The 25,398-nt window shown below is 45.7% G+C and overlaps 2 protein-coding genes across 12 annotated transcripts in view; one reads left to right on the plus strand and one right to left on the minus strand.

Moving 5' to 3' along the window:
- LOC133402790 (voltage-dependent calcium channel subunit alpha-2/delta-4-like) overlaps positions 1–25,398 on the plus strand; it is a 32,042-nt gene that overhangs the window by 4,440 nt on the left and 2,204 nt on the right. For 3 of the 11 annotated variants that reach the window (XM_061676920.1, XM_061676917.1, XM_061676919.1), the window contains 37 exons: positions 367–448; positions 1,314–1,430; positions 1,736–1,795; positions 3,100–3,262; positions 3,345–3,476; positions 4,039–4,099; positions 4,733–4,883; positions 4,956–5,030; positions 5,154–5,243; positions 5,318–5,431; positions 5,526–5,879; positions 6,010–6,027; positions 7,181–7,258; positions 7,659–7,739; positions 7,808–7,882; positions 9,108–9,194; positions 9,264–9,335; positions 10,317–10,378; positions 10,744–10,811; positions 10,899–10,944; positions 11,409–11,506; positions 12,087–12,177; positions 12,287–12,379; positions 12,460–12,581; positions 13,446–13,514; positions 19,084–19,145; positions 19,837–19,851; positions 19,997–20,041; positions 20,424–20,486; positions 20,887–20,957; positions 21,447–21,522; positions 23,198–23,250; positions 23,518–23,573; positions 23,768–23,788; positions 23,891–24,008; positions 24,808–24,928; positions 25,023–25,100. In XM_061676920.1, the coding sequence (XP_061532904.1) occupies positions 367–448; positions 1,314–1,430; positions 1,736–1,795; positions 3,100–3,262; positions 3,345–3,476; positions 4,039–4,099; positions 4,733–4,883; positions 4,956–5,030; positions 5,154–5,243; positions 5,318–5,431; positions 5,526–5,879; positions 6,010–6,027; positions 7,181–7,258; positions 7,659–7,739; positions 7,808–7,882; positions 9,108–9,194; positions 9,264–9,335; positions 10,317–10,378; positions 10,744–10,811; positions 10,899–10,944; positions 11,409–11,506; positions 12,087–12,177; positions 12,287–12,379; positions 12,460–12,581; positions 13,446–13,514; positions 19,084–19,145; positions 19,837–19,851; positions 19,997–20,041; positions 20,424–20,486; positions 20,887–20,957; positions 21,447–21,522; positions 23,198–23,250; positions 23,518–23,573; positions 23,768–23,788; positions 23,891–24,008; positions 24,808–24,928; positions 25,023–25,100 (3,238 nt within the window). Of the gene's footprint in view, positions 1–366; positions 449–1,313; positions 1,431–1,735; positions 1,796–3,099; positions 3,263–3,344; positions 3,477–4,038; positions 4,100–4,732; positions 4,884–4,955; positions 5,031–5,153; positions 5,244–5,317; positions 5,432–5,525; positions 5,880–6,009; positions 6,028–7,180; positions 7,259–7,658; positions 7,740–7,807; positions 7,883–9,107; positions 9,195–9,263; positions 9,336–10,316; positions 10,379–10,743; positions 10,812–10,898; positions 10,945–11,408; positions 11,507–12,086; positions 12,178–12,286; positions 12,380–12,459; positions 12,582–13,445; positions 13,515–19,083; positions 19,146–19,836; positions 19,852–19,996; positions 20,042–20,423; positions 20,487–20,886; positions 20,958–21,446; positions 21,523–21,938; positions 22,995–23,197; positions 23,251–23,517; positions 23,574–23,767; positions 23,789–23,890; positions 24,009–24,706; positions 24,929–25,022; positions 25,101–25,398 lie in introns of those variants that run through there. The other 8 variants (XM_061676923.1, XM_061676924.1, XM_061676925.1 and 5 more) reach the window with 8 other exon arrangements.
- Positions 14,030–21,789, minus strand: LOC133402792 (leucine-rich repeat and transmembrane domain-containing protein 2-like). The gene is made up of 4 exons (XM_061676930.1): positions 18,547–21,789; positions 17,054–17,155; positions 15,261–15,911; positions 14,030–14,692 (listed from the first exon to the last, which is right to left on the minus strand). Exons 2-4 carry the CDS (start codon positions 17,097–17,099, stop codon positions 14,214–14,216), a joined length of 1,176 nt encoding a protein of 391 aa, XP_061532914.1. The 5' UTR covers positions 17,100–17,155; positions 18,547–21,789; the 3' UTR covers positions 14,030–14,213.

The raw sequence follows: 25,398 nt of genomic DNA on the forward strand, positions 1-25,398 counted from the left end.
CGGCTGTGTGATATTTCAGTTATTCTTTTTTTAATAAATTTGCAAAAATGTCAACAATTCCGTTTTTTTTTCTGTCAATATAGGGTGCTGTGTGTGCATTAATGAGGAAAAAAATGAACCTAAAAGATTTTAACAAATTGGTGCAATATAACAAGAGTGCAAATTTTAGGGGGTCTGAAAACTTTCCGTACCCACTGTATATGGAGTGTATTTATTACTGTATGCTATATGTTGTTGTACACCACATAGAGTGACATGTTGTGTTGTGTGATACATTCAATGCGATATGTTTGTTGTGTTACACGGTATATTGTAGCGGTATATCATACGTTGTGTTACACGGTATGTTGTGTTGTTGTGTTACAGTGTGCAGCAGTGGGCGTCCATCTTCTCGTCGCAGCTTCGAGATCTTTCCACCAAATATTCGGGATCTCTTCTCCTGCAGAAGGTTGGACTTGTCGATCCGCTTCGACACGTTTAACGCCGAGAAAGCTCACCGATGACTCGAGGTCGCGTGACGTCTGACTCGGCCGACTCGGGATCCGATTCGAGTGGCTCAGATCGAGACGCTAAAAATAAGTGACGCGAATCCCTTGTGACACAAATAGCCTCACCGAACCGGGTTAGTGTGCTTTGTTTAGCTCCAAGCTAACTAGCGCTCCTCGGTTCATCTCAGCTAGCGCTTGTTAGCCGCGGCGGCAGTGGTGGCTAAAGTAACTAGCCCCACTTTATCCATAAACACAAGTACAGATGCTTGTGCCAAAAAACTGATTCTGGTGACAGTCGAAGGACTGATTACTTAAAAGTAAATATATTTTTTTTTAAAAACAGACTTGTTATGTGCTTGAAAGTAAAACTGAATTTTATCTGTCAATTACACACAATCGCCGTTTTGATAGCTTGGCGCAATGGGAAAAAAACTGCGCACAATCTAGTTTTCTTCTTTGATAAAGTAATATACTTTTGTACTAAAAATCACGTTACATAATTACGGGCCGACCACGACTAGCGAACATCCGTTGATAATTGACGCAAACAATGGATAACAAAATATTGTGCAAAAAAGTTGAGTAACCGCTGTTGTGAACCTCAGCCCAAAAATCTGCGATGTAGCGAGCCCGCTTAACGTGAATCGTGATTTAGCGTGCAATTATCGTACCGCAAACTTCCGAATTTCCACAAATACTTCGTTTTGTCAATTCATATTCAAGTAGCTGGCCACTCGCTGGTATAAAAGCGCAAATTATCTTGCAAAAGTTTAGGAATTTGTTTTTTTAATTACTGTACGTGTGTGTGCGTGTGTGCCGATTCAGAAACTGAAGGACGTGGAGCCCATCGTCAAGATGGTGGACGTGGACGGAGGCGATCTGGTCAAGGATTACGCAGACCAGATCGAACGCATGCTGGGCAGCAAAATGAAGTCGGTCAAGGTGCTTTTTACAGTTCATACAGAGCCCCCATTCGTTTGTTTCATTCAGAATCAGCCAAGTAGGCTCAACTTTCATCTGCCCATGGGGCACTAACAATTACGCCCCATGATGTCTGCCTAGCAACAGGTTGCAAGCGGGTCAAATGAATTCTGATGCTCTGCGTCTGCCGAGTTGTTTACAGTCTTTGTTGAGTGTTACAAATGAATCGCACGGTATTTTATGCACATTTCAAAATAAAGGCACACCAAATGTATTGATTTGAAATGTGTTTTGTAATCTAATCTGTAATTTTTATTGTCCTTCAGAGGTTAGCTGAGTCTGCGGAAGACGCCGACCTCTACCACGATTTCAACGCGTCCTTAGAGGTGCGTGTGTGGTTTTTCCCTCCAGGTAATTTGTAATTAATACAGAGTATGACAAACTGTTAGCCCCTGTTTTAACGTTTAGTCAAGTGACTGTTGTTTTTGTATGCAAGTTTTTCTTTTTAAATTGTGCCATTTTTGATTGTGCCCAATGAACTCTGAATTTGCCTTGGCCAGGAAAATAACTAAAATAATAATTATTTGATAGTAATTAATATAACATTTCAATGAAACAGGAAAATATTTCATATACAGTGTTTTATGAAATTAGAAACTAGAATACACGAATGAATTACTTTCCAAATGTATTGACCAAAATGTTTTAAATGGCCCTTACGAACGCTGTATGTTAAGCCACATGAAAAACACGAAGAAAAATAATCATTTGGACAAAATATACTATATGATACTAATTATGACACACAAAAAGTAAATATGTAATATATTAAATGATTAAAAATCAAATGCTCACGTGTGGGGAGTAGCTGGACCCAAGAGCAGGCGGAAGCAGATGTAAAAGGATGAACAGTTTCTTGAGGAAAGGTGACGGAGGTGCAGCACGGATGCTTTGGCAGGCGGCTGATGAACACTGGGAACGAGGAGACACGAGAGTTAACGAGTAGTTAAGTGGCTTACCCGGGCACGGTGCCCTGGCACCGCTAGGAGAGGCTGCAATACTTAGGCGAGGATTTCCGGGAACGGGCAGGCTTAAATACACCGGCAGGCCGGTGAAGACAGGTGCTGAAAACAGAGAGAGAGAGAGAGAGAGAGAGAGAGAGAGAGAAAGAGAGAGGACGCACGGCGCCCTCCAGCCTCCAATAATGGAACTGCAGGGCAGTATATGACAAAAAAGGGGATTATATGGCAAATAGAATATGATGGGGAAAATAGCATCGGAATACAATAAAAAACAAAATCATACAAATACAACTCAATACTTTGTGTAATTCAAATAAATTGCAATCAACCTTAAATAAAAAGATTCTAATACAATTTGAATAACATACAAAACACAATTCAAATACTGTAGAATAAACAATAAATTCCAATCAAATGCAAAACTAAAAATGCAATACCGTGAGTACAAAACACAATTCAAATAAAATGAATGAAATTCCATTCAAATTCAGAACAAAATGAAAATAGAGTTGAGTGCAATTCAAATATACAATTGAAATTAAATCAATACAAAACACAGTTGCGATAAAATAAATACAGATCAAAACACAATCGTAGTAAAGCAGATACCAATGCAATTGCAAGCCAATAGAATGTTGTGGTTCACAAGTCCCGTGCGCGTGTGTCAGTTCGACTACTACAACTCGATGCTGATCAACACGGCGGACGAGGACGGCAACTTCGTGGAGCTGGGCGGCGAGTTCCCGCTGGAGGACAACGAGCACTTCGACAAGATGCCCGTCAACACCCAGCAGAGCGCCATCCAGGTGCCCACCAATGTCTACAACAAAGGTCGAAGGTCACGGCGCTTTTTTTTTTTTTTTTTTGTGCTGTTTTTTGTTTCTTGTCGCTCGTAACCCCAACGCTCCGGCAGACCCCGACATCCTGAACGCCATCTACAACTCGGAGGCCCTCAACGACGTGTTCGTGGGAAACTTCCAGAAGGACCCCACGCTCACCTGGCAGTACTTCGGCAGCTCCACCGGCTTCTTCAGGATCTACCCGGGTAATTTCTTGGCGTCCGCACATCAAGTAACAAGTCGTCAACGACTTTTTTCATAACAAAATACCTCAATATAATCACAATTCGTTATCAGTCTTTCCTTTTGGAATTTACAATTAATGTCATTCGAATTCGTCACCCAATCATTTAGGAAAGTAAAAGTTTATTTAAACAACAAAATCAATACTGCATCATCAAAAAAAAAACGTATTTTAAGTAGAATTAATGAATCAACTATTTGTATTTTTTTTTTTTTTTTTTTTATAGAATAAAGTTGCAATATTAGGAGAAAACAAATGTCATTTTTTAAGTGGAGGAGAAAATAAATCTAATGAATCAAGTAGTAGTAGTAGTAGTTTTGCCACTCAAAGTTTGACAAATATTGCTTTCGAAGACTTTTGTCCCTTAGAAACAGTTTGCACCGTTTGAATGACAAGAAGAATTTCAATATGAGTCAAAAGGAAATCGAGAGGGCCTGCACGTCTTTACCGTGATTGCCGAAATGATCCGAAAACGTATTAGCGACCACGATCCTCGCACGCCAACCGCGGGCTTCCTGTTTCAGGCATCAAATGGACTCCGGACACCAACGGCGTGGCGGCCTTCGACTGCAGGAACCGAAACTGGTGACGTTCATCGATTCCTCTCACGCCAGCTTGTTGTTCGATGTCGCGCGTCTACGCGGTATCGCGTTTGCTCACGTCCTGTCATGCCCCTCGCGTGCGGGCAAGGAGAGCCGCAGTCCGGCCGAACAGCAACGAGCGCGCCGTGGGCCGCAAATATAATTAGTGTTTTCATATCAATGTATTCCAAAACATTTCCATTTCATTTCTTTGTGTGTTTTTATACATTTAAATGTTTGTTAAAGTGGGCGAGAGGTGTCAAACTACAAAGGACTCAAAGTCGTGCTTTGCCACACAAATTATGAGTTAAGGAGCTTTATCTCAACAAAATGAGTGCTTTGTCGCCATCTTGTGACACCGTAGTGCTAAGAAATTCATTTGAAGTGAGTTGAGAAGCTTCATTTTGCCATTTTGTTGCACCAAATTTTTGCCAGGGAACTCCTTTGACGTGAGTTGAGGAGCTTTGCCGCCACACTGCGGTGTCTCGGTGCCAAGGAACTACTGTATGTTAAAGTGGTAGACGAAAGTAGTGCTTTGCCGCCGTCTCGAGGCGTCTATAGACGATTCTAAACCTTTTAAGCTACTGAATTGCGATATCCGTCGGATTGTTGCGTGCGTGTGTTGTGCGCGTGTCAGGTACATCCAGGCGGCGACGTCGCCCAAGGACATCGTCGTCATGGTGGACATCAGCGGCAGCATGAAGGGCCTGAAGATGACCATCGCCAAGCACACCATCAACACCATCCTCGACACGCTGGGCGAGAACGACTTCGTTAACGTCATCGCCGTGAGACGCGCAGACACGCACGCACGCAGGCACGCACACAACAGTCAGCTTGATGTGCGCGCGTGTGTGTAGTACACAGATTACGTGCGCTACGTGGAGCCGTGCTTCAAAGGAACTCTGGTCCAGGCCGACCTGGACAACAGGGAGGTGAGGACGTCATCGTAAAACACACACGCACACAAACATATACAGACGCGCGCAAACATGTCACACGTGACATCACGGATGGTATGATCTGTTGCCGTGACGACGTGCGCGCGTGTGTGTCAGCACTTCAAGATGCTCGTGGACGAGCTCCACGTGAAAGGGGAAGCGAAGATCAAGAACGCCATGAAAGAATCCTTCAAGATCCTCAACGAGGTGCGATGCGAGCGCGCGTCTTGACGTCACACGTCAACTTGACGAGTGACAAACGTGTGCGCGTGCGTGCGCAGGCGCGCGTGAACGGGCAGGGCAGCATGTGCAACCAGGCCATCATGCTGATCACCGACGGCGCCATGGAGGACTTCCGCTCCGTCTTTGAGGAGTTCAACTGGCCCGACCGCAGGGTGACAAAAACCTCTTGGACTTTTTTACACAAACGTTCCATTGGATGATGATGATGATGATGATGATGATGGTCGTCCGATTCGCTCTTTTTAGGTGCGCGTCTTCACGTATTTAATTGGCAGGGAGATGACCTTTGCCCAAAACACAAAGTGGATCGCGTGCAACAACAAAGGTCAAATTGCTCTTTGTGTGTGTGTGTGCTTGTGTGTGTGTGTGTGTGTGTCTTCACTCCTCTGTGTTTGTGTGTGTGTGTGTGTGTGTGTGTGCGTGTTTGTGTATGCGTGGGCACATGCGCGCACATGCGTGTTTCCAGGCTACTACACGCACGTGTCGACGCTGGCCGACGTTCAGGAGAACGTGATGGAGTATCTGCACGTGCTGAGTCGTCCGATGGTCATCAACCACGATCACGACATCATCTGGACCGAAGCCTACATGGACACGGTGGTGAGTCCCCGAAGGGACGGCGTGCCTCTCGGCGCCGTCCCCGTCCTCTACATCTTCTTCACATCATCAAGTTTTTGTTTTTCCATCTTCATCATCATCCTCGTCTTCCCATGGACGTTCCCGCTATCAGCTTCCCAAAACTAAGGAGGTAAAAACTTACAATTATTTATTGGTAGTTTCAGTCCATTTGCACAGCAACACATTTGGCATTTCCGGGATAAAGGTGACGTCGGGTTTCCTTCCGGTCTTGATTGAATTCGAGCTACTGGGACGCCATCTGACGGAAAAAAATAACCTAGCGTAATAGCTAAAGTGGACACCCTCTAGTCACAAGGGATGGGGACCTCGAATAGCAAACGGCCATTAGAATTGCATCGAAAAAAAAAAGTTTTCTGTTTTTCAAACCCCGAAATTCTTGAATAAGCCGGGATGACGCGCCAATAAGCATTTTTAGGATTGGTTCCTCCCCCAAAGAGAAAAAACTGAAAACAAATCTAAATTGGAAATAAAAGTTTGGTGAATCCATGGGTGCCGAACCACGAGTACGCGGGGTCCGCTGTAAATTCAGTAGATCGCTGCTGGTACTTTTGGGAGTTGAAATTTCATTGGCAGTTTGGACTTTTTCAAGAAGATTCGCATTTGTCTTCCTCGTCTCGCAAGACGGAGGGATAGTAGCTCCTGCGGGCAACGTTGCCGCCCGCACGCCCGTTAATGTTCGGCTTTTTATTTGAACACGTTTAGCAGCGACCCGTTTCGACAAAGAAGATGGGACGTTAACAGAGTCACGCCGGGCGAGGCTCCGCCCCCTCCGCCGCGTCAGCCGTCCCGTCTCCGTCTCATCTCGTGGCTGCCGCAGAACTTAAATGTCCCAGAAAGCAGAAATACTGAAACGATCGTCTCGTCTCAATTTACGCGCAAATGTGCGTACAATTTGTGTGTGCGCGTGTGTGTGTTTATTTTGTATGTTTGTGTAGATTTTAGTTTTTTCGGAAGGTTTTCAAATATAAATGAATAATTTCAAAATACATTTGAAAAGACAATCTGACAGGATATTTCAAATATAAAATGCAAAAACAAAGTAGCAAAAATGAAAGAAATGAGACAGAACTATTGATGGAAATAAATTGAATGTAAAATAAAGATGAGACGAGAATTCAGAGGGTTTTTGCGGCTTTTTCTCCCTCGATTCATTTCCCTCGTTACAACTGCTAATGCGCTCGAGCAAGTTTGCGTTCCGCCGTTGTCGCTCAATCAGACGGAGGCTGCGATTTTCACAATTGTCTCGTTGTGGTTGCGGTCAGCTGTTCAACACCAAGGCCCAAAGTCTGCTGCTCATGACGTCGGTGGCCATGCCCGTCTTCAGCAAGAAGAAGGAGACGGTCAGTCGCATCGCACTTCTTCCTTTCTTTCCTTCTGTCTTTCATTGTTTTTTGCGGCGACGTTCACTAGCGGGCGGCTTTTCCGTGTTTGCTACTACGCCCCGAACCGGTCGCAGGACACGGACACGGACGAGCGTTCGCACTCACATTCGCGCCGTCGGCGAGCGGCAACTGAAGCCGCGCTGTCCCCGTCGCTGACCCCGGCGCTGACCCCGACGCTTCCTGCAAAAGCATAGTCCAAACCCTAATACGACCCACTCGTTGACCGTTGTGAATGCGGGGGCCACGGCGGGCACAGACAATCTGCGCCTGCCGTGGCTCGCCGTCTCCCGAAGTTGCCTGCGTTTCATCGCAAATTGCGCTTTGTCAACATAATGAGAGCTTCCCTGTGCGTGTGCAGCTGTCCCACGGAATCCTGCTGGGCGTGGTGGGCACCGACGTTCCCCTCACGGAGGTCATGAAGCTTGCGCCCAGATACACGGTGGGTGCCCGTCGCCGTCTCCGTCGTCTCTTCTTCACGTCGTCGCCGTTGTTGTCGTCGCTCCTCAGCTGGGCGCTCACGGCTACGCCTTCCTCATCACCAACAACGGTTACATCCTGGCGCACCCCGACCTCCGACCTCTGGTGAGCACACGCTGCATTTTCCTGTCAATAATTCACACACAATTTGTCTGAATTATTGTGGACATTTTTTTCAAATAAAGAATCCAGAGTTTTTCAATTAAATGTTCCCATGTAAAGTCGGTCATCAAACATTTTAAGGACAAAAACAAAATTCAGACAGAATTTTATGGAATATTTTTGTGGGACATTTTTTCGAAAATATTTGAGGTTTGCGATATCATTTTCAAAATAACAAAAACACAAATAAATTCAAGACAATTTAGATTTTCTTTACAAATGAAAATGTGAAATTTCCCAAATTTATAAAAAAAAATGAAACCAAATTGTAAAAAGTAATAGATTCAATTTAGCTGTATTTGTTTTCCAATTTTAATTAATATTTTTTAAAAAAGAAAAAAAATTGGGGGAATTCTTTTTGTTTTGTTTTGTTTTGTTTTTTTAATGAAAAACAAATACCTTCAAAATTGAAAACTTTGTGGGTAATATTCAAAAGTAAAATGTCAAATTATTATTATTATCATATATATATATATATATATATATATATGGCGGCACGGTGGCCGACTGGTTAGAGCGTCAGCCTCACAGTTCTGAGGTGCAGGGTTCAATCCCCGCCCCCCCCCCTGTGTGGAGTTTGCATGTTCTCCCCGTGCCTGCGTGGGTTTTCTCCGGGCACTCCAGTTTCCTCCCACATCCCAAAAACATGCATTAATTGGAGACTCTAAATTGCCCGTAGGCATGACTGAGAGTGCGAATGGTTGTTTGTTTCTATGTGCCCTGCGATTGGCTGGCAACCAGTTCAGGGTGTACCCCGCCTCCTGCCCGATGACAGCTGGGATAGGCTCCAGCACGCCCGCGACCCTAGTGAGGAGAAGCGGCTCAGAAAATGGATGGATATATATACATATATCTTTGAACTCTTTACATCAGAATATAAATGCAAAACAAAGTGGACATAATTTGGGGAGGAAATTTACAAGAGCAAATGTTATGGACTTTTAAATAAAAAAAGAAAAGAAAAGATAAAACAAGAGTTCCCAATGAAATGTTGTCCAGCTTTAAAATGTTATTTGTTTAAAAAGGATACCAGCAATAAAGTACATTTGTCCGAATCTGGGGGATAGAAAAAAAAAACAACTAAAAGGATGGTTTAAAAGAAGGATTTAAAAAGGAAACTCAAAAGAATCAAAAGAGACGAGAAAGCAAAACGTTGCTGTGTCGGCAGTACAAGGACGGCAAGAAGCTGAAGCCCAAGCCCAACTACAACAGCGTGGATCTGTCCGAGGTGGAGTGGGAGGACGCCGACGAGACGGTAAGCGCCGAGACGGCGACGGCGTCCCCGCCGGGAAGCTTCTGAATCGTATTTTGTGCGGTGGTCCAGCTGAGGACGGCCATGGTGAGGGGCGAGACGGGAAGCCACAGCCTCAACGTCAGAGCGTCCGTGGAGAGCGGGGTGAGTCTCAAAGAGAACCGCTTGCGGCGAGCCGGTCTGCTGTGACAATCGATTCTTCTATCGGCGGCTTCGTCAATGAATTGAATCGTCGGATGCAAATTGAATTTGCGTTCGGGTTTAGGGCCCAAAAAAAAGAACGAATGTTTCCGATGACCGTTTACGAACTGATTGTTGTTGTTGCAGTGTATTTGTCATTGTTTCGTGACGGACGAAGCACAATTGCGACACGAGACGGGGCGAACTTTTTTGAACTTCTTGGCCTGTGATTCGGGCGGACGAGATTCTACGAGTTTGATGTCCGCTTCACATTGACTTACAAGTGCAACTAGTGTTGGGAGGAACTCATTCCATCAATCGAATTACAAAATGTACAGAATTGTAATCTGATACATGACTGGGAGAAAAGCTGTCAGTAAACGTTTGGAAATTTCCATGATTGCAATTTTTGAAAAATGGCCACAAAAGCTCCTATTATTATTATTTTTTGTTTTTAAATCTCACTTCTTCCTTCTAAAGGCGACGCTTGTGACTGGCTCTTTCTGGTCATGTGCCATTCTGCTGCGGTCGCAAATATGACCTCCAAGCGCCACCTTGTGGTGCAATCTATGACGTTGTCTGAGATTTTGAAAAGGTTCGACTCATAGTTTCACTTTTGAACGCAGAAAAGAACAATGACCTTTGACCGTTTAATCTTGATAATTTGGGACTTTTTTTTACGGAACATTGACTTACCTGGTTTGTCGTATGAAGCGATATTGTCTAAATTGTGCACGTTTGTCATTAGGTCAACATGCTGTCACGTTTTCGCGCAGCTGCACACATACAAAGCAACAAATACGTTTTTTAATTATGTATTTACATTGCATCATGTTTAGTTATCAGCTAATTCTTGGTGTGAAGAACAAATCAGTGGTTCATTCCAAAATCATGAGCTATAGTTTGAATCCACTTTTTCCTGTCGATGTCGCTTCCCTTGAACAGAGGCGACCTCTCTACCTGGTCAATGAATATTTCTACACAAACATTGACGACACTCCTTTCAGGTAAAATCCGCCTTTCTTCTTCAATCAATCAATCAGTACGCGTGGCTGACTCAGCGAATTTCCTTCTGAAAATCAATTCTTTTTTTTCTGATCTGCGTATTTGAATTGTTGGCACTTTTTATCCTTCTAAAGGTCATCATTGTTTCTAAGGAAGAAAAAAAAAAGTTCCGACTCAAAAAATCGTTAAATTCGATTATTCCCTCCCCCCCCCAAGCGTCTTGACCGTTATTGATCAAGTGATATGAAATTCTGTATGAATTCATGCCTAAGTGACAGCTCGTGGTTGCTTGAGGCAAATGTCCGCTAGTGCATCTTATTTGCGCGTGCGTGCGTGTGTGTGCGCACGTGTGTGTGTGTGTGTGTAGCTTCGGCATGGTGCTGACCCGAGGTCACGGGAAGCTCATGTTCGTGGGCAACGTGTCGGTGGAAGAAGGTAAACTTCATTACCCGCAATGCGCGGCGGTAACTCAGCTCAATGGCGTGCCCTTCTTGCTCTGAACTTTGACCTTTACACCCGCAGGGCTCCATGACCTGACCTCTCCGGACCTCAGCATCGCCTCCGAGTGGTACGACCCTTGACCCCCTCAAATCGATATTAGTTAAATTGCTTTCCTAAAGTTTCGTAGTTTAAATATATTTATTCCTTTTTTAAATGAATTCAACCTATTTATTGCTTTATTAATTCATTCATTGTAAATAATACGAGAGAATATGAGTAAATTATATTAATTACAGATTGATGATCATTTTGAGCACTGTGGCTGTTCTTGTTTTGTTCTTTATTTCCTGCATTGTTGTTAGTTAGAATGTCATTATCTCAGTCTTATGTTGTAATGTGTTCTTGTGTTTAAAACCCAAAAAAATGTCGGGCAAAAATTGGATTTGAAAAGGGTTAACATCGGCAGATAAAATCGTCCAAGCCGCTTCGTCGGTCGTGTCCTAAAATGAACATGAGCTAACGTGACAAACGTCGGCGCGGACGCGAGAGCGCAATCCAGAAGAAGCGGTTGATGTTTTTGTTGTTCTCGAGGACGTACTGCGAGACGGACATCGACCCCGCCCACCGCAAGTACACGCAGCTGCAGGCGGCCGTCCGCTACCTGCTGGGCAAGGAGCCCGACCTGGAGTGTAAGTCGCCGATCGTGCCGGATTGATGTGTTTTGCATACTCCTAACTCCTCCTGATGTAGTTTATTTGGTAGGAAATTCTGAATCTCATTGGGACTGTTCCTGGTTAAATAAAGATTCAATCAAAATGGAAAATACCCACCTCCAATAGACGAAAATCTACGGCAAAAAAGACCTTTTTTCCAAAGTAGTTTTACCCCTCCCTGCGCGCTAAACACATTCAAACTTGTTAAGAGACACTTGAACTTCTTGAAAGACACTTTTTCTTGTATTCCTTAGCGTCTTAAACAGCAAAACGTTCCAACAAGTCGAACCGAAGTCCGCTAGCGCCACGCTAACATACAATGGGTCATGCCGTAGACAGGCTAATGGAGATTAGCGTGGATGTTGACCTCATTCTAACCCTTCAAACACACACAACATGCGAACGGACAACAAGACTCGCAAACGTGTTGAGATGGGCCACATTTCAAAGCTCCTGTCTGAAAATGGTACTTTGCGGAGATGGACTGTAACTTCCTCAAAAAAAGTGTTGTCTGACTATTTTCCATGATTGATGACATCGCCTGCGTGTTGCCAAGGCGACGAGCTGCTGCTTCAGCAAACGTTGTTTGACGCGGTGGTGACGGCGCCCATGGAGGCTTACTGGAACGCCATCGTGCTCGACGACAGGTTACCAATAGACACACGCAAACACAAAATAATACACACACACGTGCGCGCGGTCAGGACGTGTGTGTGTCGTCTGTGTTATGTTGCGGTCACGTGTGCGCTCGCACAGGGTGGAGCCCGGCGTGGAGACAGCCTTCCTGGGCACGCGCGCAGGCCTGATGAGGATCATGAGATACGCCGGCGTGGAGACGCGCGTGGCAAAGTGAGAACACTCGGCGACGTGACGTGACGTGCCCGCCCGCGCCCCACATCACGTGACACGGCGTTTTCCACGTCACGCAGGAAGTTCTTGACCCCGGTGGACAAGGACAACCTTTTCACGGTGGACCACTTCCCGCTCTGGTACCGACTGGCCGCAGAGAACCCGCCCGGAAGTTTCTTCTACTACCCCGTCAACGACAAAGGTCAAGGTTATTGTCATACATGAGTGATCATTGTCATACGTGCATGGATGTTTTTGTCATGTTATCGTCGCTCACGTATGTTGTTGCCATGTTTCCGTCATGTCATTGTCACTCATTTATGTTGTTGCCACGTTCTCGTCATGTCATCGTCACTCACGTATGTTCTTGCCATGTTCCCGTCACGTCATTGTCACTTACGTATGTTGTTGTCATGTTCCCGTCATGTCATCGTCACACATGTTGCCATGTTCTCGTCACGTCATTGTCACTCACGTATGTTGTTGCCATGTTTTCGTCGCGTCATCGTCATGTATGTTGTTGCCGTGTTCCTGTCATGTCATTGTCACTCACGTATGTTGTTGCCATGTTCCCGTCATGTCATCGTCACACACGTTGCCATGTTCTCGTCACGTCATTGTCACTCACGTATGTTGTTGCCATGTATTCGTCACGTCATCATCATGTATGTTGTTGCCGTGTTCCCGTCATGTCATTGTCACTCACGTATGTTGTTGCCATGTTCCCGTCATGTCATCGTCACACACGTTGGCATGTTCTCGTCACGTCATTGTCACTCACATATGTTGTTGCCATGTTTTCGTCGCGTCATCGTCATGTATGTTGTTGCCGTGTTCCCGTCATGTCATTGTCACTCACGTATGTTGTTGCCATGTTCCCGTCATGTCATCGTCACACACGTTGCCATGTTCTCGTCACATCATTGTCACTCACGTATGTTGTTGCCATGTTTTCGTCACGTCATCGTCATGTATGTTGTTGCCGTGTTCCCGTCATGTCATTGTCACTCACGTATATTGCTGCCATGTTCTTGTTAACGTGCGCTGCTGCTGTTGTCGTTTCCAGGGGTGAAGTTCGTGGTGGCCACCACGTCGGTCACCGTGTCGGCGCAAGGGAAGACGGCCATGGCCGGAGGTCAGTTTTCTTCCAAATTTTCTTGTATTTGTATTTGTTGTAGATTTGTAAATCGTTGTAGATTTGTAAATGTATAGACAACAAATTGATGGATAACTCGTTTTGAAATCAGAAGTTAAGGATAACGGTTTGTTCAGCTATTGTTCAAGTAACTGTAAAAAGGGTATGGAGGTAAAAATGCTTACAATAGTTCATTGCTATTTATTACATACGAACATTGCACAACAATTTGGAACAGATTTTAGCAAGAATCATGGAAGTTGACACACATGATTAGCTTTTGCGGGCCAAATAAAATGACGTGGCGGGACGGATCTGGCCCCCGGGCCTTGTGTTTGACGCCTGTGCCTTATGGAGACATTTTGTCTGCTTGCAACTTTAAGGGAACATTCTGGCGAAGTTCCCTTGTTGGCTTCCTGTTGTTAATTTGTCCAAAACCTCAGTTGGATAAAGTCAAAAATTCAGTTGAGACAAATCAACTTTATTGAGGAATTCATTCAAGAAGATTTGTTCTGGAACACAATGAGGAATTCACACAAGGTGCATTTACTGTTGCACTCATGTTTGGCATTGAAGGACATGTTTGTGCTGAGACTTTTAAATAGTGGACTTTATAGTGGACACTAGTGCTGAAACGATGAATCGTATCCTCCCTATTTTGATATCATTTGAATCATGATAGCAAAGATGTTGAGTAAATCAGAAGCTGCTGATGCGGTAACCGTGCACCACGCAGGCCTCTTTGGCCGGCGGTTCCTCCGGCGATTCCACGTCTTCCGGGTCGCCGTCCGGTCCGGACCGGGCCGTGAGCGGCTGTCCTCGTTGTCTCAGGTCCCTCTGGTAGCGCGCCATGAGCGAGGCGTAGATGCAGCCGTAGGTGGCCGCCACCGCCATCATGACGCACACGGTCCCGCAGACTACGGCCGCCACGATCTGCGTACCGTGAGCCCGTCGGACGCTGACCGGACGGTAGCGCTGCCGGACGCACTCGTCGGTGCTACCGAGGCGGCCCGGCGGACACGGCGGGCGGCTCGGGTTTCCCGGTGCCGACTCCCCGGAGGCGGAGTCCCCGGCGGCGCTCCGCACGCAGTGGCCGAACATCTCGGCCGGCACCCCGCGGACGTCGCGGCCCAACAAGTTCCTCGGGAGACTGCAAGTCATGGCGTCTACCAGACCGTCTACCAAGACCAAAGAGAAGACATGGAATTAACGGAAGCTTCTACACCAGGAGTTCCAAACGTTTTGGGTCCAGAGACCCCATACAGGGGAGACATTTTCCCCAGGATCACCTCATAATCCTAAAGCCAATTAAACATACTATACAGTACTTACCCCCAAATACCATGAGGCGGACAGTGCTGGTGGGAGAGTCCGCTGGCTCTGATTCCGTGGTTAACGCTTCAATGTTTACTAACCCCAAACCGAGATCACGAACTGGCGCTCGGTCGCACGTAGTCTAGATTTAGCGGTGTTCCGCTGAGCTGTTGTTGGGGATTCAACTGGTTTAGTCCTAGATTGGTGAAAATTACATTTTGTTTTTAAAGAATAAAGATGTCATTGTAACATTAGGACTTTTTTTTCTCAAAATAGGCAACTTTCTTGAAAATTCCTCTAGCATTTAGGAATACACATCATAATATGTTCAATTGGTGATACGATTATGATGAGGTCCTCAGAAAAATTTCTCCCTGGACCCAAAAAGTTTTGAGACCCCCTGATTTGAAAGAACTGAAGCCTGAAGCCCACCTCGGTAGACCATCCACTCCATCCAGTGTTTGAAACCCCTCATCTTACAGTCGCATTCCCAGGGGTTCCCAGCCAGGAGGAGCTGCTGAAGCCCCATCAGAGGCTCAAAGGTGACCCTCTCCAGGACGGCCAGATGGTTCCTGGCCAACGACAACCATGACAGCCTCTGGAGTCCGTCCAGCAGGCCCGTAGGCAGCCGGCGGAGATCGTTGGAGGACAGGTCCAGATCTCGGAGCCACCGCAGACCCTTAAAGACCTCCCTGTTCAGGCCCCAGTCCGCCCCCTCGCTGGTGCTTAGATCTGCGGTGGTCAGGTGCGCTCCGAGGAGGTTGGTGGACAGGTTGAGCCAACGCAGGCTGCCCACATTTGAGAAGACTCCCGAGGGCAGGCTGGAAAATCGGTTCTGGGAAAGATCCAGGACCTCCAGGCTGGTGAGGTTGGTGAAGTCCGCGGGTGCCAGGGTGGAGAGGTTGTTCTGGAGGAGGCGCAACGTCACACAGTCTTGATCCAGCAGAGGTAGGAGGGATGTCACGCTGGTCAGGTCCAGAGCCGAGCAGTCGCTGGAGTTCCCGCTGCAGGTGCACACGCCGGGACAGCAGCAACCTGAGCCCACCAGGATCACCAGAACCAGGGTTGGTGTGACGGCACCAACTGAGAAGCAAACGCAAAGGCCAGTTTTCCAGATCACTCTGTATCCACTGCACACTAAACCGCAGGTTCGGCATTCACAAAATACTCTATTTACAGATTTTTTTTTTTTTTTTGTGGGAGAACCTATCCTAAGTTCCAGGAACTTTTAGTCTTGGAACCAAAAGGTTCCTTAGGCCGATGACACTGCAGAAGTAACTGCACTACACCTCCAAACCAATAGGTGGCAGTAGACAATGATGTCATTATCAGGCACGGGACGCTCAACTTCATTTAGTCAGGCCGCAGCCTTGTCTAATCGAAATAAAAAAGGGATCTGCCACCATCTTGTGGTGTCTATAGGCAATTACAAACCATTTTTGGCAGGCCTCAGTTGCTGGCGGATTAGTGTTACTCACGGTCTGGCTGGGTCCCTCTCCCCGAACCCCAATAGCGGAGAACACGGAACATAAAAACCCCTTTGTCGTGATTCCTAATCTCTCGCTATATCACAGTTCACTTATTGCGAATTGAGTGCATTGCACTTCTTTTTTTTTTTTGTAGGTCGGTGTAGTGCTGTTAATCACCGGCGCATCTCTGACATAATTAGCTTTATTGGCTACATGATTTTAATGATGGGGCAATAACTCACAGAAGGTCAATTGGGCTTTTGTTCGTAGCAGAAAAACAAACTTTACCGAGTAATGTCAACTCATACATTTGGTAAGTCACCAAATTGCTCGAGGATACAAAGAACATGACTGGAAATACACTGCTAAAACACAAGCCACAGTCTGAGTTTTGTGAAAGAAATTCACAAACACCAACATTAGCCCGACAAATAGCTAATGCGCACGCTCATAACAATATGGATAGGAACAAATGCATGGAAAGAGCAACATTCAACTTGATTTTCTACAACTACAGTACTGTAGTTAAAAACAGCACCCCAATGAATCCTGAATTTCTCTCATGCCTTTCGCTGACGATATTGCCAGAACCGTCACTGTGAGGAACGGTGCCTCAATAAAGTATCACGTAATGGAATTGAATTGCAATCATTCACTCATTCCCTGATCACTACAAAGGCTTTTTTTGTGTGTGTGGACATTTTATGAACTACAGAATCCAGGGCCACTTTATAAAAAGAGTGAGAGAAAACTCACCAATAATCTGTTGGCGGCTTTGTCGTTGCTGGTCCAGCTGCCTCATGTCGGCCACATGGACGCTACCTCGGGTCAGACCAGGGTCCGCTCGAGCGGAACCTCCTGCGCGGCGCACAAAAAGGAGACTTGAGTGTGATGCGCCATAAACGCGCTGCATGCTACATGATAATGCTTCTCTTTGATCTAAAGTTAGTCATTTAAACATTTTGCATTAAACCATCTTGGATCTCACTGCGACGTGCAAATGGCTGTCTTTGGTCCAAAGTTAACTATGTAAACATTAAACCCCATCTTAGAACTTGCTGACATGCTACATGCTAATGCTTCTATTTGGTTCAAAGTGAACAACTAAAAATGTTGAATTTCAGTTTGAAGCTCGCTGATATGCTACATGCTAATGCCAAAGTTAACAATTCAAATATTAAACTACAACAATTAATTGACTAATCGACAACTAATCAATTATCAAATTAACCAACAACTCATTTTAGAATCAAATAATGATTGAATAACATTGCTTTGCTAAAAAACAGAATTGCCAATGAAGTAAGTTTTTTTTTTTTCTTCCTCTTAGTAAGTTTTTTACATGACTGCCAATATTTGAAGTAAGAAATAACTTGAAACAAGTGAAAAAAAAAACGACCTTTACAAGTGAAACGAGAGTAATTTTGGCTAGAAATAAGAGAAATCTTGGTCAAATTTAGAATTTTTGCAGTGAAGAATTTCAAGTCCATGTTTGGGTCTGTTTGTGAAGCTACATGCTAATGAGAGCATCCTGCCCCATAGAAACCCTCCCTCTTCCGCCGTCAATCCCAAATAAATGGAATAATCCCTGGAAAACTATATTCGGTGGCCGTGCGGCCTCTGAGTGAGGTTGAACGTCGGGAGTTGGTGGGAAATCGCAGATGCGGGATTATAAGGATCATCAGATTATAGGACGGAGAGAAAAAAAATCATCGACGCGTTCTGCTGGCCTCGGTGCGCTTTTCGTCGGCGCGGAAGCTTCGAGGCGGCCGAGCGACTTGAGAAGGACGGCCGTCCGTCTCGCCTTGTCAGCGCCGCACAAAGAGTCCGTCGCCGTTGACCGAAGCGCAGAAACAACATCCGGCGGCCTCAAAAGCGCAGATGAGACGCCAGCACACCCGACCGCGACCCACCGACTGAAGGAAGGTGTCGCTACGGGCGCCGCAGCAAGACGGCGCTACAGACAGAAAGATGTCACACCGGACAGAGGTCAAAGGTTACTACTGAAACACGTCACTGTAGACGCTACGGAAAGGCCCCGCAGTACTCATTTGGTTTCACCGCGTGTTTGCAGCTCTGACAAAAAAGTTCCTTGAATCCTGATTCGACCCCCACGCCGGGCTCCAAAACCCGAGTTGAAAGCCCAAGCCTTGTGCAAAACCCAACCCAGGCTCGGAACCCCGCTTTGAAACCCTCACCCCAATTTCAAACCCCGGCGCACGTCGGCGTGTCGAGTGCGGCGCTCTCACCTCGCCGTGTGCTGGTCAGCCTCCAGACGCAAGAAAGTCGCCTCCGCACGCTTTCACATCGTTGTGTCGTAAAAGTCCACACACCCGTGGTCAAGGGACAGGAAGTGGCCCTCCAGAACAGGAAGTGGTCCTCACCCCATCAAGTTTGGATGCACTTGCTGCTCAGCTCAAATAGAAGCACACTTTATCCTGGATGCTCCTCCTCCCCTTCATCATCATCATCATCATCAAACCTGCACCCTGAGATGCCACACACACACACACACACACACACACAACCTGCTGCCCCGAGCGAGTGAGCATCGTGCGATAGAGGGAGAGAGAGAGAGATGCCATATGCTGCTGCTGTTAATGGTGTGTGCGTGTGTGTGTGTGTGCACATGCATATGTTTGTGCACATGTATGTTTGTGCATGCCCGTGTGCAGTGTTTTGACGCCATCGCTGATTGTGTATGCCTGTCTGCGTGTGTGTGTGTGTGTGTGTGTGTGTGTGTGTGTGTGTGTGCGCGCGCGCGTTTGTATTTGTTCTATTTTTAGCTGTGGGCCTGCAGATGTCATTGGACTTACTGGAGAAGACTTTCTGGGCCATCACCAAGCAGGTGATTGAGCACACACACACACACACACACAGACACACACACACAGTTGTTTGTGTGACAGATGTGAGGTAGGCGGCGCGTTGGCCGCTGTTGATTACATTTTTCTCTTTCCATTTTCATGCTGAGCTTCGTCTCTCTCACACACACATTGATGACAATCAGGCAAGGCTTGATGTTTTCCTCCAAGCCAGCAGGGGGCAGTGTGTTACTACATTAACTAATTACCTACTTGCATACATAAGAAGTCAATTTTGTTAATTGAATGTACTTTTTTGCCGGCACGGCGGCCGACTGGTTAGCACTTGTTTCTATGTGCCCTGCGATTGGGCTGGCGACCAATTCAGGGTGTACCCCGCCTACTGCCCGAAGATAGCTGGGATAGGCTCCGGCACGCCCGCGACCCACGTGAGGGGAAGCGCGACGGATGGACGGAAGTCTTGACGAGAATTTTTACCGTTAAGTCTCAGTGCTGCCCCCCAGAGGCACAGTAGTGGTCTGTCATCCACAAACATGCAAAAGTACACTAAAGTATACTTTCCTCTTTACACAAATATATAATAATTATCTAATATCAGTATGCTATGCTTTAGTAGTTTAACTCGTGTGTGTGTGTGTGTATGTACTGTATGTGTGTGTGTTTAATGATCAATATGAAGGATTTCTAATCATTTCTTGTCACTTCTTTCTATAGGCAAGCGACACAGATGTGAGTGTTTCCTCCTTCATGTCTCCAATTCTCTACAGCAGGTGCACTGCGTACCTAATCAATTGACATGTCGTTGTTTGTTTACCTCCTGTGTGTGTGTGTGTGTGTGTGTGTGTGTGTGCGCGCGCGCGCGCGTGTGCGTCAGTGTTCCAACATCGAAGGATTGTGTCCCCTCAGCTGTGAGAGTGATGTAAGTACGCCATGACACACGTGAGGTGACACGTGGCGTCACATGCCGCGGCGTCACGACACAGACCACAAACTTCTATTTCTGCCTTTTTTCAACTCCAAAATCCAATAATCCACATATTGAGCTATCGATCCATCCATCCATCCGTTTTCTACCGCTTATCCGAGGTCGGGTCGACCTTACCGGGGAGGCTGAGGAGTGTGATCCCCCTGTAGTTGGAACACACCCTCCACCGCCAGGATTATCAGCAATCGATATCAAAAATATGGGGATGAGTAATCGCGTCTGGGACAATAGAATTTTTAATTGACATTGATTTGATGACGCCAGGAATGTCGTCGTGCTACAAAACATGATGTCAGCGCGCATCTTGTTGTTTCAGGACCTCAGGTGTTTGTTGGTGGACAATCACGGTTTCATCCTGCTGTCCAAGGAGAGGAAGGAGGTGAGAGGTCAGAGGTCGCAGGTCACAGGTCAAAGTGAGGAGGATTATTTCTGGGGCATCCAAATAAAAACCAACAACATCTGGACAATGACGCCGGATTTGCAGCCTTAATCTTTACCGCCGGATGGGCCGCACGACCTTCACGTTCACCTTCAATGCTGAGAGCGCGCGCACACACACACACACACAAACAAACATTTCCACCAATAGAATAAGCGGTGTGATCATGTCATCATTTGATTGGTTAGCATTACGGCTGCCCATCTGACAGCAGATGAACTCTGCCCGTTAACACACACACAATACTCAACAAAAACACACACACACAAACAATGACCAGAAACAAAGTTTTTTTTGTTGTCATTATAACGACGGTGATGACGATGTTGCGTTTTCCCAGGTGGGCCGCTTCCTGGGCGAGCTCGACGGCAGCGTGATGTCGACGCTCATCAAGATGGGGATGTACAAAAAGTCAGTTCGCTCGTTTCCGTGGAGGCCGCACACTTTTTCACGTTTTCATCATTTTTATTTGTTAAAACGTTATTATTATAAGATCGTAACCTACCCGAAAAATGTTTTAGTATGTAAACAATACTAATCATTTAATATTTCAATTGATCTCTTTCTCTCGTCTTCTTCTTACTATCATTATTATTGTATTTTTAGAAAAAACTACTTTTTTATTCTTATGAAATGTTTCATTATAAGGTCTATTTTGGGAGAGATGTCACCTCCAACCCCCACCCCCCAAGATAAAATATATATATATATATATTTCTGGAAAAATACAACATTGTTCTTATCATGTTATTTTTTTAAATTTATTTTGATTTGTTACTATTAATTTAGTTTTTTTTAGGAGTGTGCGTGTCCCCATGTCAGCGACGTGATGCAGAATGTGTGTGCGTGTGGTGGATTTTGTGTGGTTTTTTTTTTCTTTTTTCTCCCTTCTTTTTGCAGAGTGTCACTGTTCGACTACCAGGCGATGTGCAAGAACAGCCACCACCACGCCAGCGGCGCTCGGACTCTGCTCGGGGTCAGTGTGCTCCACACAAAAAAACACACACAGACAGAAAAACCACATGACAACACAACAAAAAAACAACACAAAGGAAACACACAACACAACACTACACTACACAACACAACTTGCTGTGAGTTTCCAGACTGAAAGTACAACCCAAATTCCAATGAAGTTGGGGCGTTGTGTTAAACATCAATAAAAACAGAATACAATGATTTGCAAATCATCTTCAACCTACGTTTAATTGAATACACTACAAAGACAAGACATTTAACGTTCAAACTGATCAACTTTACTGTTTTTCGCAAATAATCATGAACTCAGAATTTTATGGCTGCAACACATTCCAAATAATCTGGGACAGTTGGCAAAAAAGACTGAGAAAATGGATGAATGCTCATCAAACTCCTGTTTGGAACATCCCACAGGTGAACAGGCTCATTGGGAACAGGTGGCTGCCATGATTGGGTAGAAAAGGAGCTTCCCTGAATTCACAAGCAAAGATTGGGCAAGGTTCACCTCTTTGGGAACAAGTGCGTGAGAAAATAGTCCAACAGTTTAAGGACAATGTTCCTCAATGTACAATTGCAAGGAATTGAGGGATTTCATCATCTACGGTCCAGAATAACATCAAAAAGGTTCAGAGAATCTGGAGAAATCACTGCATGGAAGCGGCAAGGCCCAAAACCAACATTGAATGGCCGTGACCTTCGATCACTCAGGCGGCGTTTTTGGAAATTGTGGACGTCGTGTCCTCCGGGCGAAAGAGGAAAAGAACCATCCGGACTGTTATGGACGCAAAGTTGAAAAGCCAGCATCTGTGAGGGTATGGGGCTGTGTTAGTACCAATGGCATGGGTAACTTACACATCTGTGAAGGCACCATTCATGCTGAAAGATACATACAGGTTTTGGAGAAACATACGCTGCCATCCAAGCAACGTCTTTTTCATGGACGCCCCTGCTTATTTCACTAAGACAATGCCAAACCACATTCTGCATGTGTTACAACAGTGTGGCTTAGTAGTACAAGAGTGCGGGTACTAGACTGGCCTGCCTGCAGTCCAGACTTGTCTCCCATTGAAAATATGTAGCGCATTATGAAGCGTAAAATACGACAACGGAGACCCCGGACTGTTGAACAGCTGAAGCTGTACATCGAGCAAGAATGGGAAAGAATTCCACCTAGAAAGCTTCAACAATTAGTGTCCTCACTTTCCAAACGTTTATTGATTGTTGTTAAAAGAAAAGGTGATGTAACACATTGGTAAACATGACCGTCCCAGCTTTTTTGGAACCTGTTGCAGCCATAAAATTCTAAGTTAATGATTATTTGCTAAAACAATCAAGTTGATCAGTTTGAACATTAAATATCTTGTCTTTGTAGTGTATTCAATTAAATACAGGTGGAACATGATTTGTTGTTCAATCATTGTATTCTGTTTTTATTTATGTTTAACACAACGTCCCAACTTCATTGGAATTGGGGTTGTAGAAAATCAAAGCTTGAATTGTGAACGATTGTCATCCCCACCAGGTGTACCTAATTGTCTCAGGTGCATAATTTCATGTTCAACATTCAAGAGCGCCTTCTTGGATTCATTTTTTTTGTCTGGGATTTCTTATTTGGGATGTTGTGACGGACGGAACTTGACAGTGTTTTTATTTTGTTGTTGTTGTCTCGGCAGCCCTTCTACGTGGCCGCGGCGATCGCCCGATGGATCTTTTCCAACGCGCTCATGTGAGGAAGCGCTTTCTCTTTTCCTTGCCGTCCCAACCGCTCACTTTGATAATATCTCGTGACACCATTTATATTTTGTACATTTCCATTTTTTGGGGGGGGGGGGGGGGTTGTATCACAAAAGCACTCAGCTGAGGTGCTTGCCCTTATGTCAAAACATCATGAAGTAATAAATGAAATCCTAAGAAAATGATGATCTCATTTGCTTGGTGGAACGACAGTTTCTGTGGAAACATTTCACCAAAATGTGCTTGTTTGTTTCATTAGGTTCTTGTTGGACTTGAACTTGTGCGGTTTGTGGCACTCGGACTACTTTGTGGACGGTAATTGATTGTTGCGATGTTATTGTAACCTCCCAGTCGTCGAATGTGCTGGTGATTGGAATGAACGCTTGAAAAGGCGCATGTGCCCCTTCAGTCCTCCCGGCCTGTAGTCGCCGATCATGGCTTTTGTTTGTTTGTTTTGCAACAATGACATCATCTTCATCATCATCATCATCATCATCACCTTCATCCAGCCAAGGCTGGATATCACACCAGTGAGTCAACATCCCTTTTTGGGATTCCATCAGCTTTATTTGTGGCTCTCATTAGTGTGTGCGTGTGTGTGTGTGTGTGTGTGTGTGTGTGTGTGTGTGTAGCTCACAAGCAGAAGAAGGTGGAGGCTCTGGTTCCCTGCGAGACGGCGTATCCCGGCTTCACGTACGACACGTCCATCAAGGAGGCCAACAGCATCATCAAATGCGGACGCTGCCAAAAGTACACAAGCATGCGCCGTTTCCACAATATGGTGTCATATGACAACCCGATAATTGAACGTACAGGTCAATCAATGAGAATATATTGATTGCAATTTCTCTTCAATCAGTTGTGCAACAGAAGCCTGCAGTTGCCTCTGGATCTGATTTCTTGTTGTCCAATAATTTGTCTTCAGGCTACATCCCGGTTGCATTTTCCAATGAATTGACAACTTCTCGAATAACCGATTTATCAATTGGAGACCGTTGGGCAAATCCTCGGATTTCGGCCTGTCAGGAGTATAAATCTATCTTCTCGGATTTCTGTCGTCCTCCGTGAAAGCAGACGGATTCTTTTTTGGGTCATTTGCAAACGATCGGAAAACTGACGGACATTTTTGGCGAATGTGGCGGACCGAACCGGGAACCGAAAGCTCATCCGTTTTGGTTTGCGTATTTTCCGCACATACATCGTATTTTGAAATCACGTGCTGATTTTGAATCCGTTTTCCGGAAAGAGGCGGGGGACGCCCTGAAACTGGTCACCGGCCAATTCAGCCTCGCGTTCATGTTTTTTGGGGTGCGGAAGGACACGGGGAAAACCGGATTTGAACCCGCAACCTCCCAACTGCGCGGCAGATGTGCTAATCGCTCGCTCGCTGTGCCTGCGTGAATGAAGGGATGGAAATGAAAATATGTTTTGGAATGCCATTTGTCCAGGAATCGCAAGAATGATGGAGGGACGAATGTTTTGTTGTTTTCGAAAACGACGGTTTGTGGGAGTTGAGTCGATTGCGCTGCGGTCTGGTTTGCGTCGGCAGGATGTTTGTGGTGCAGCAGGTTCCCGACACCAACTTGCTGCTGGCGGTGACCGAAGCAAACTGCGACTGTTCCCGCCAGTACGGACCCATCCCGCTGGAGCCCAAAGAGATCAAATATATCCTTTGTAGCCACACGGCGCCACCTACGGCCCGACTCCAACTGCGCACGCGCAAAACAGCAGCTCCGCTTTTTCCTTGACGTCCGTGAACATAACGCCACAGTCAAGTGCAACCGGATGAAGTCGCAGAAAGTGCGCAGGCGCCCCGAGTCTTGCCACGCCTACCACCCCAAGGTCAGGCTCTGATTGGTCGGCTTCTCAGAGGCGTTTTAAGCACTTGAAGATATGAAAATCCATAAATGAATGCACCCGTTTTACATCTGTACGTCCTCCTTTCACATTGCTTGAACGTATCATCAACATTTTAGTCATTGTCACTCGATACTCAATTTGTTATCAACCTGTCTTTGGTGGATGCTGGGGGGCACTGCCCCCACACACTTTTGCACACCACTGTATATACGTAATTGCATTTCAGGTTAAACTTTTATTGCATGAACATCTTCTGCCAGACTTTTTTTTGTTACAATCT

Source organism: Phycodurus eques, chromosome 5, assembly GCF_024500275.1.
Source record: "Phycodurus eques isolate BA_2022a chromosome 5, UOR_Pequ_1.1, whole genome shotgun sequence".
In the NCBI taxonomy this organism is placed as follows: Eukaryota; Metazoa; Chordata; class Actinopteri; order Syngnathiformes; family Syngnathidae; genus Phycodurus; species Phycodurus eques.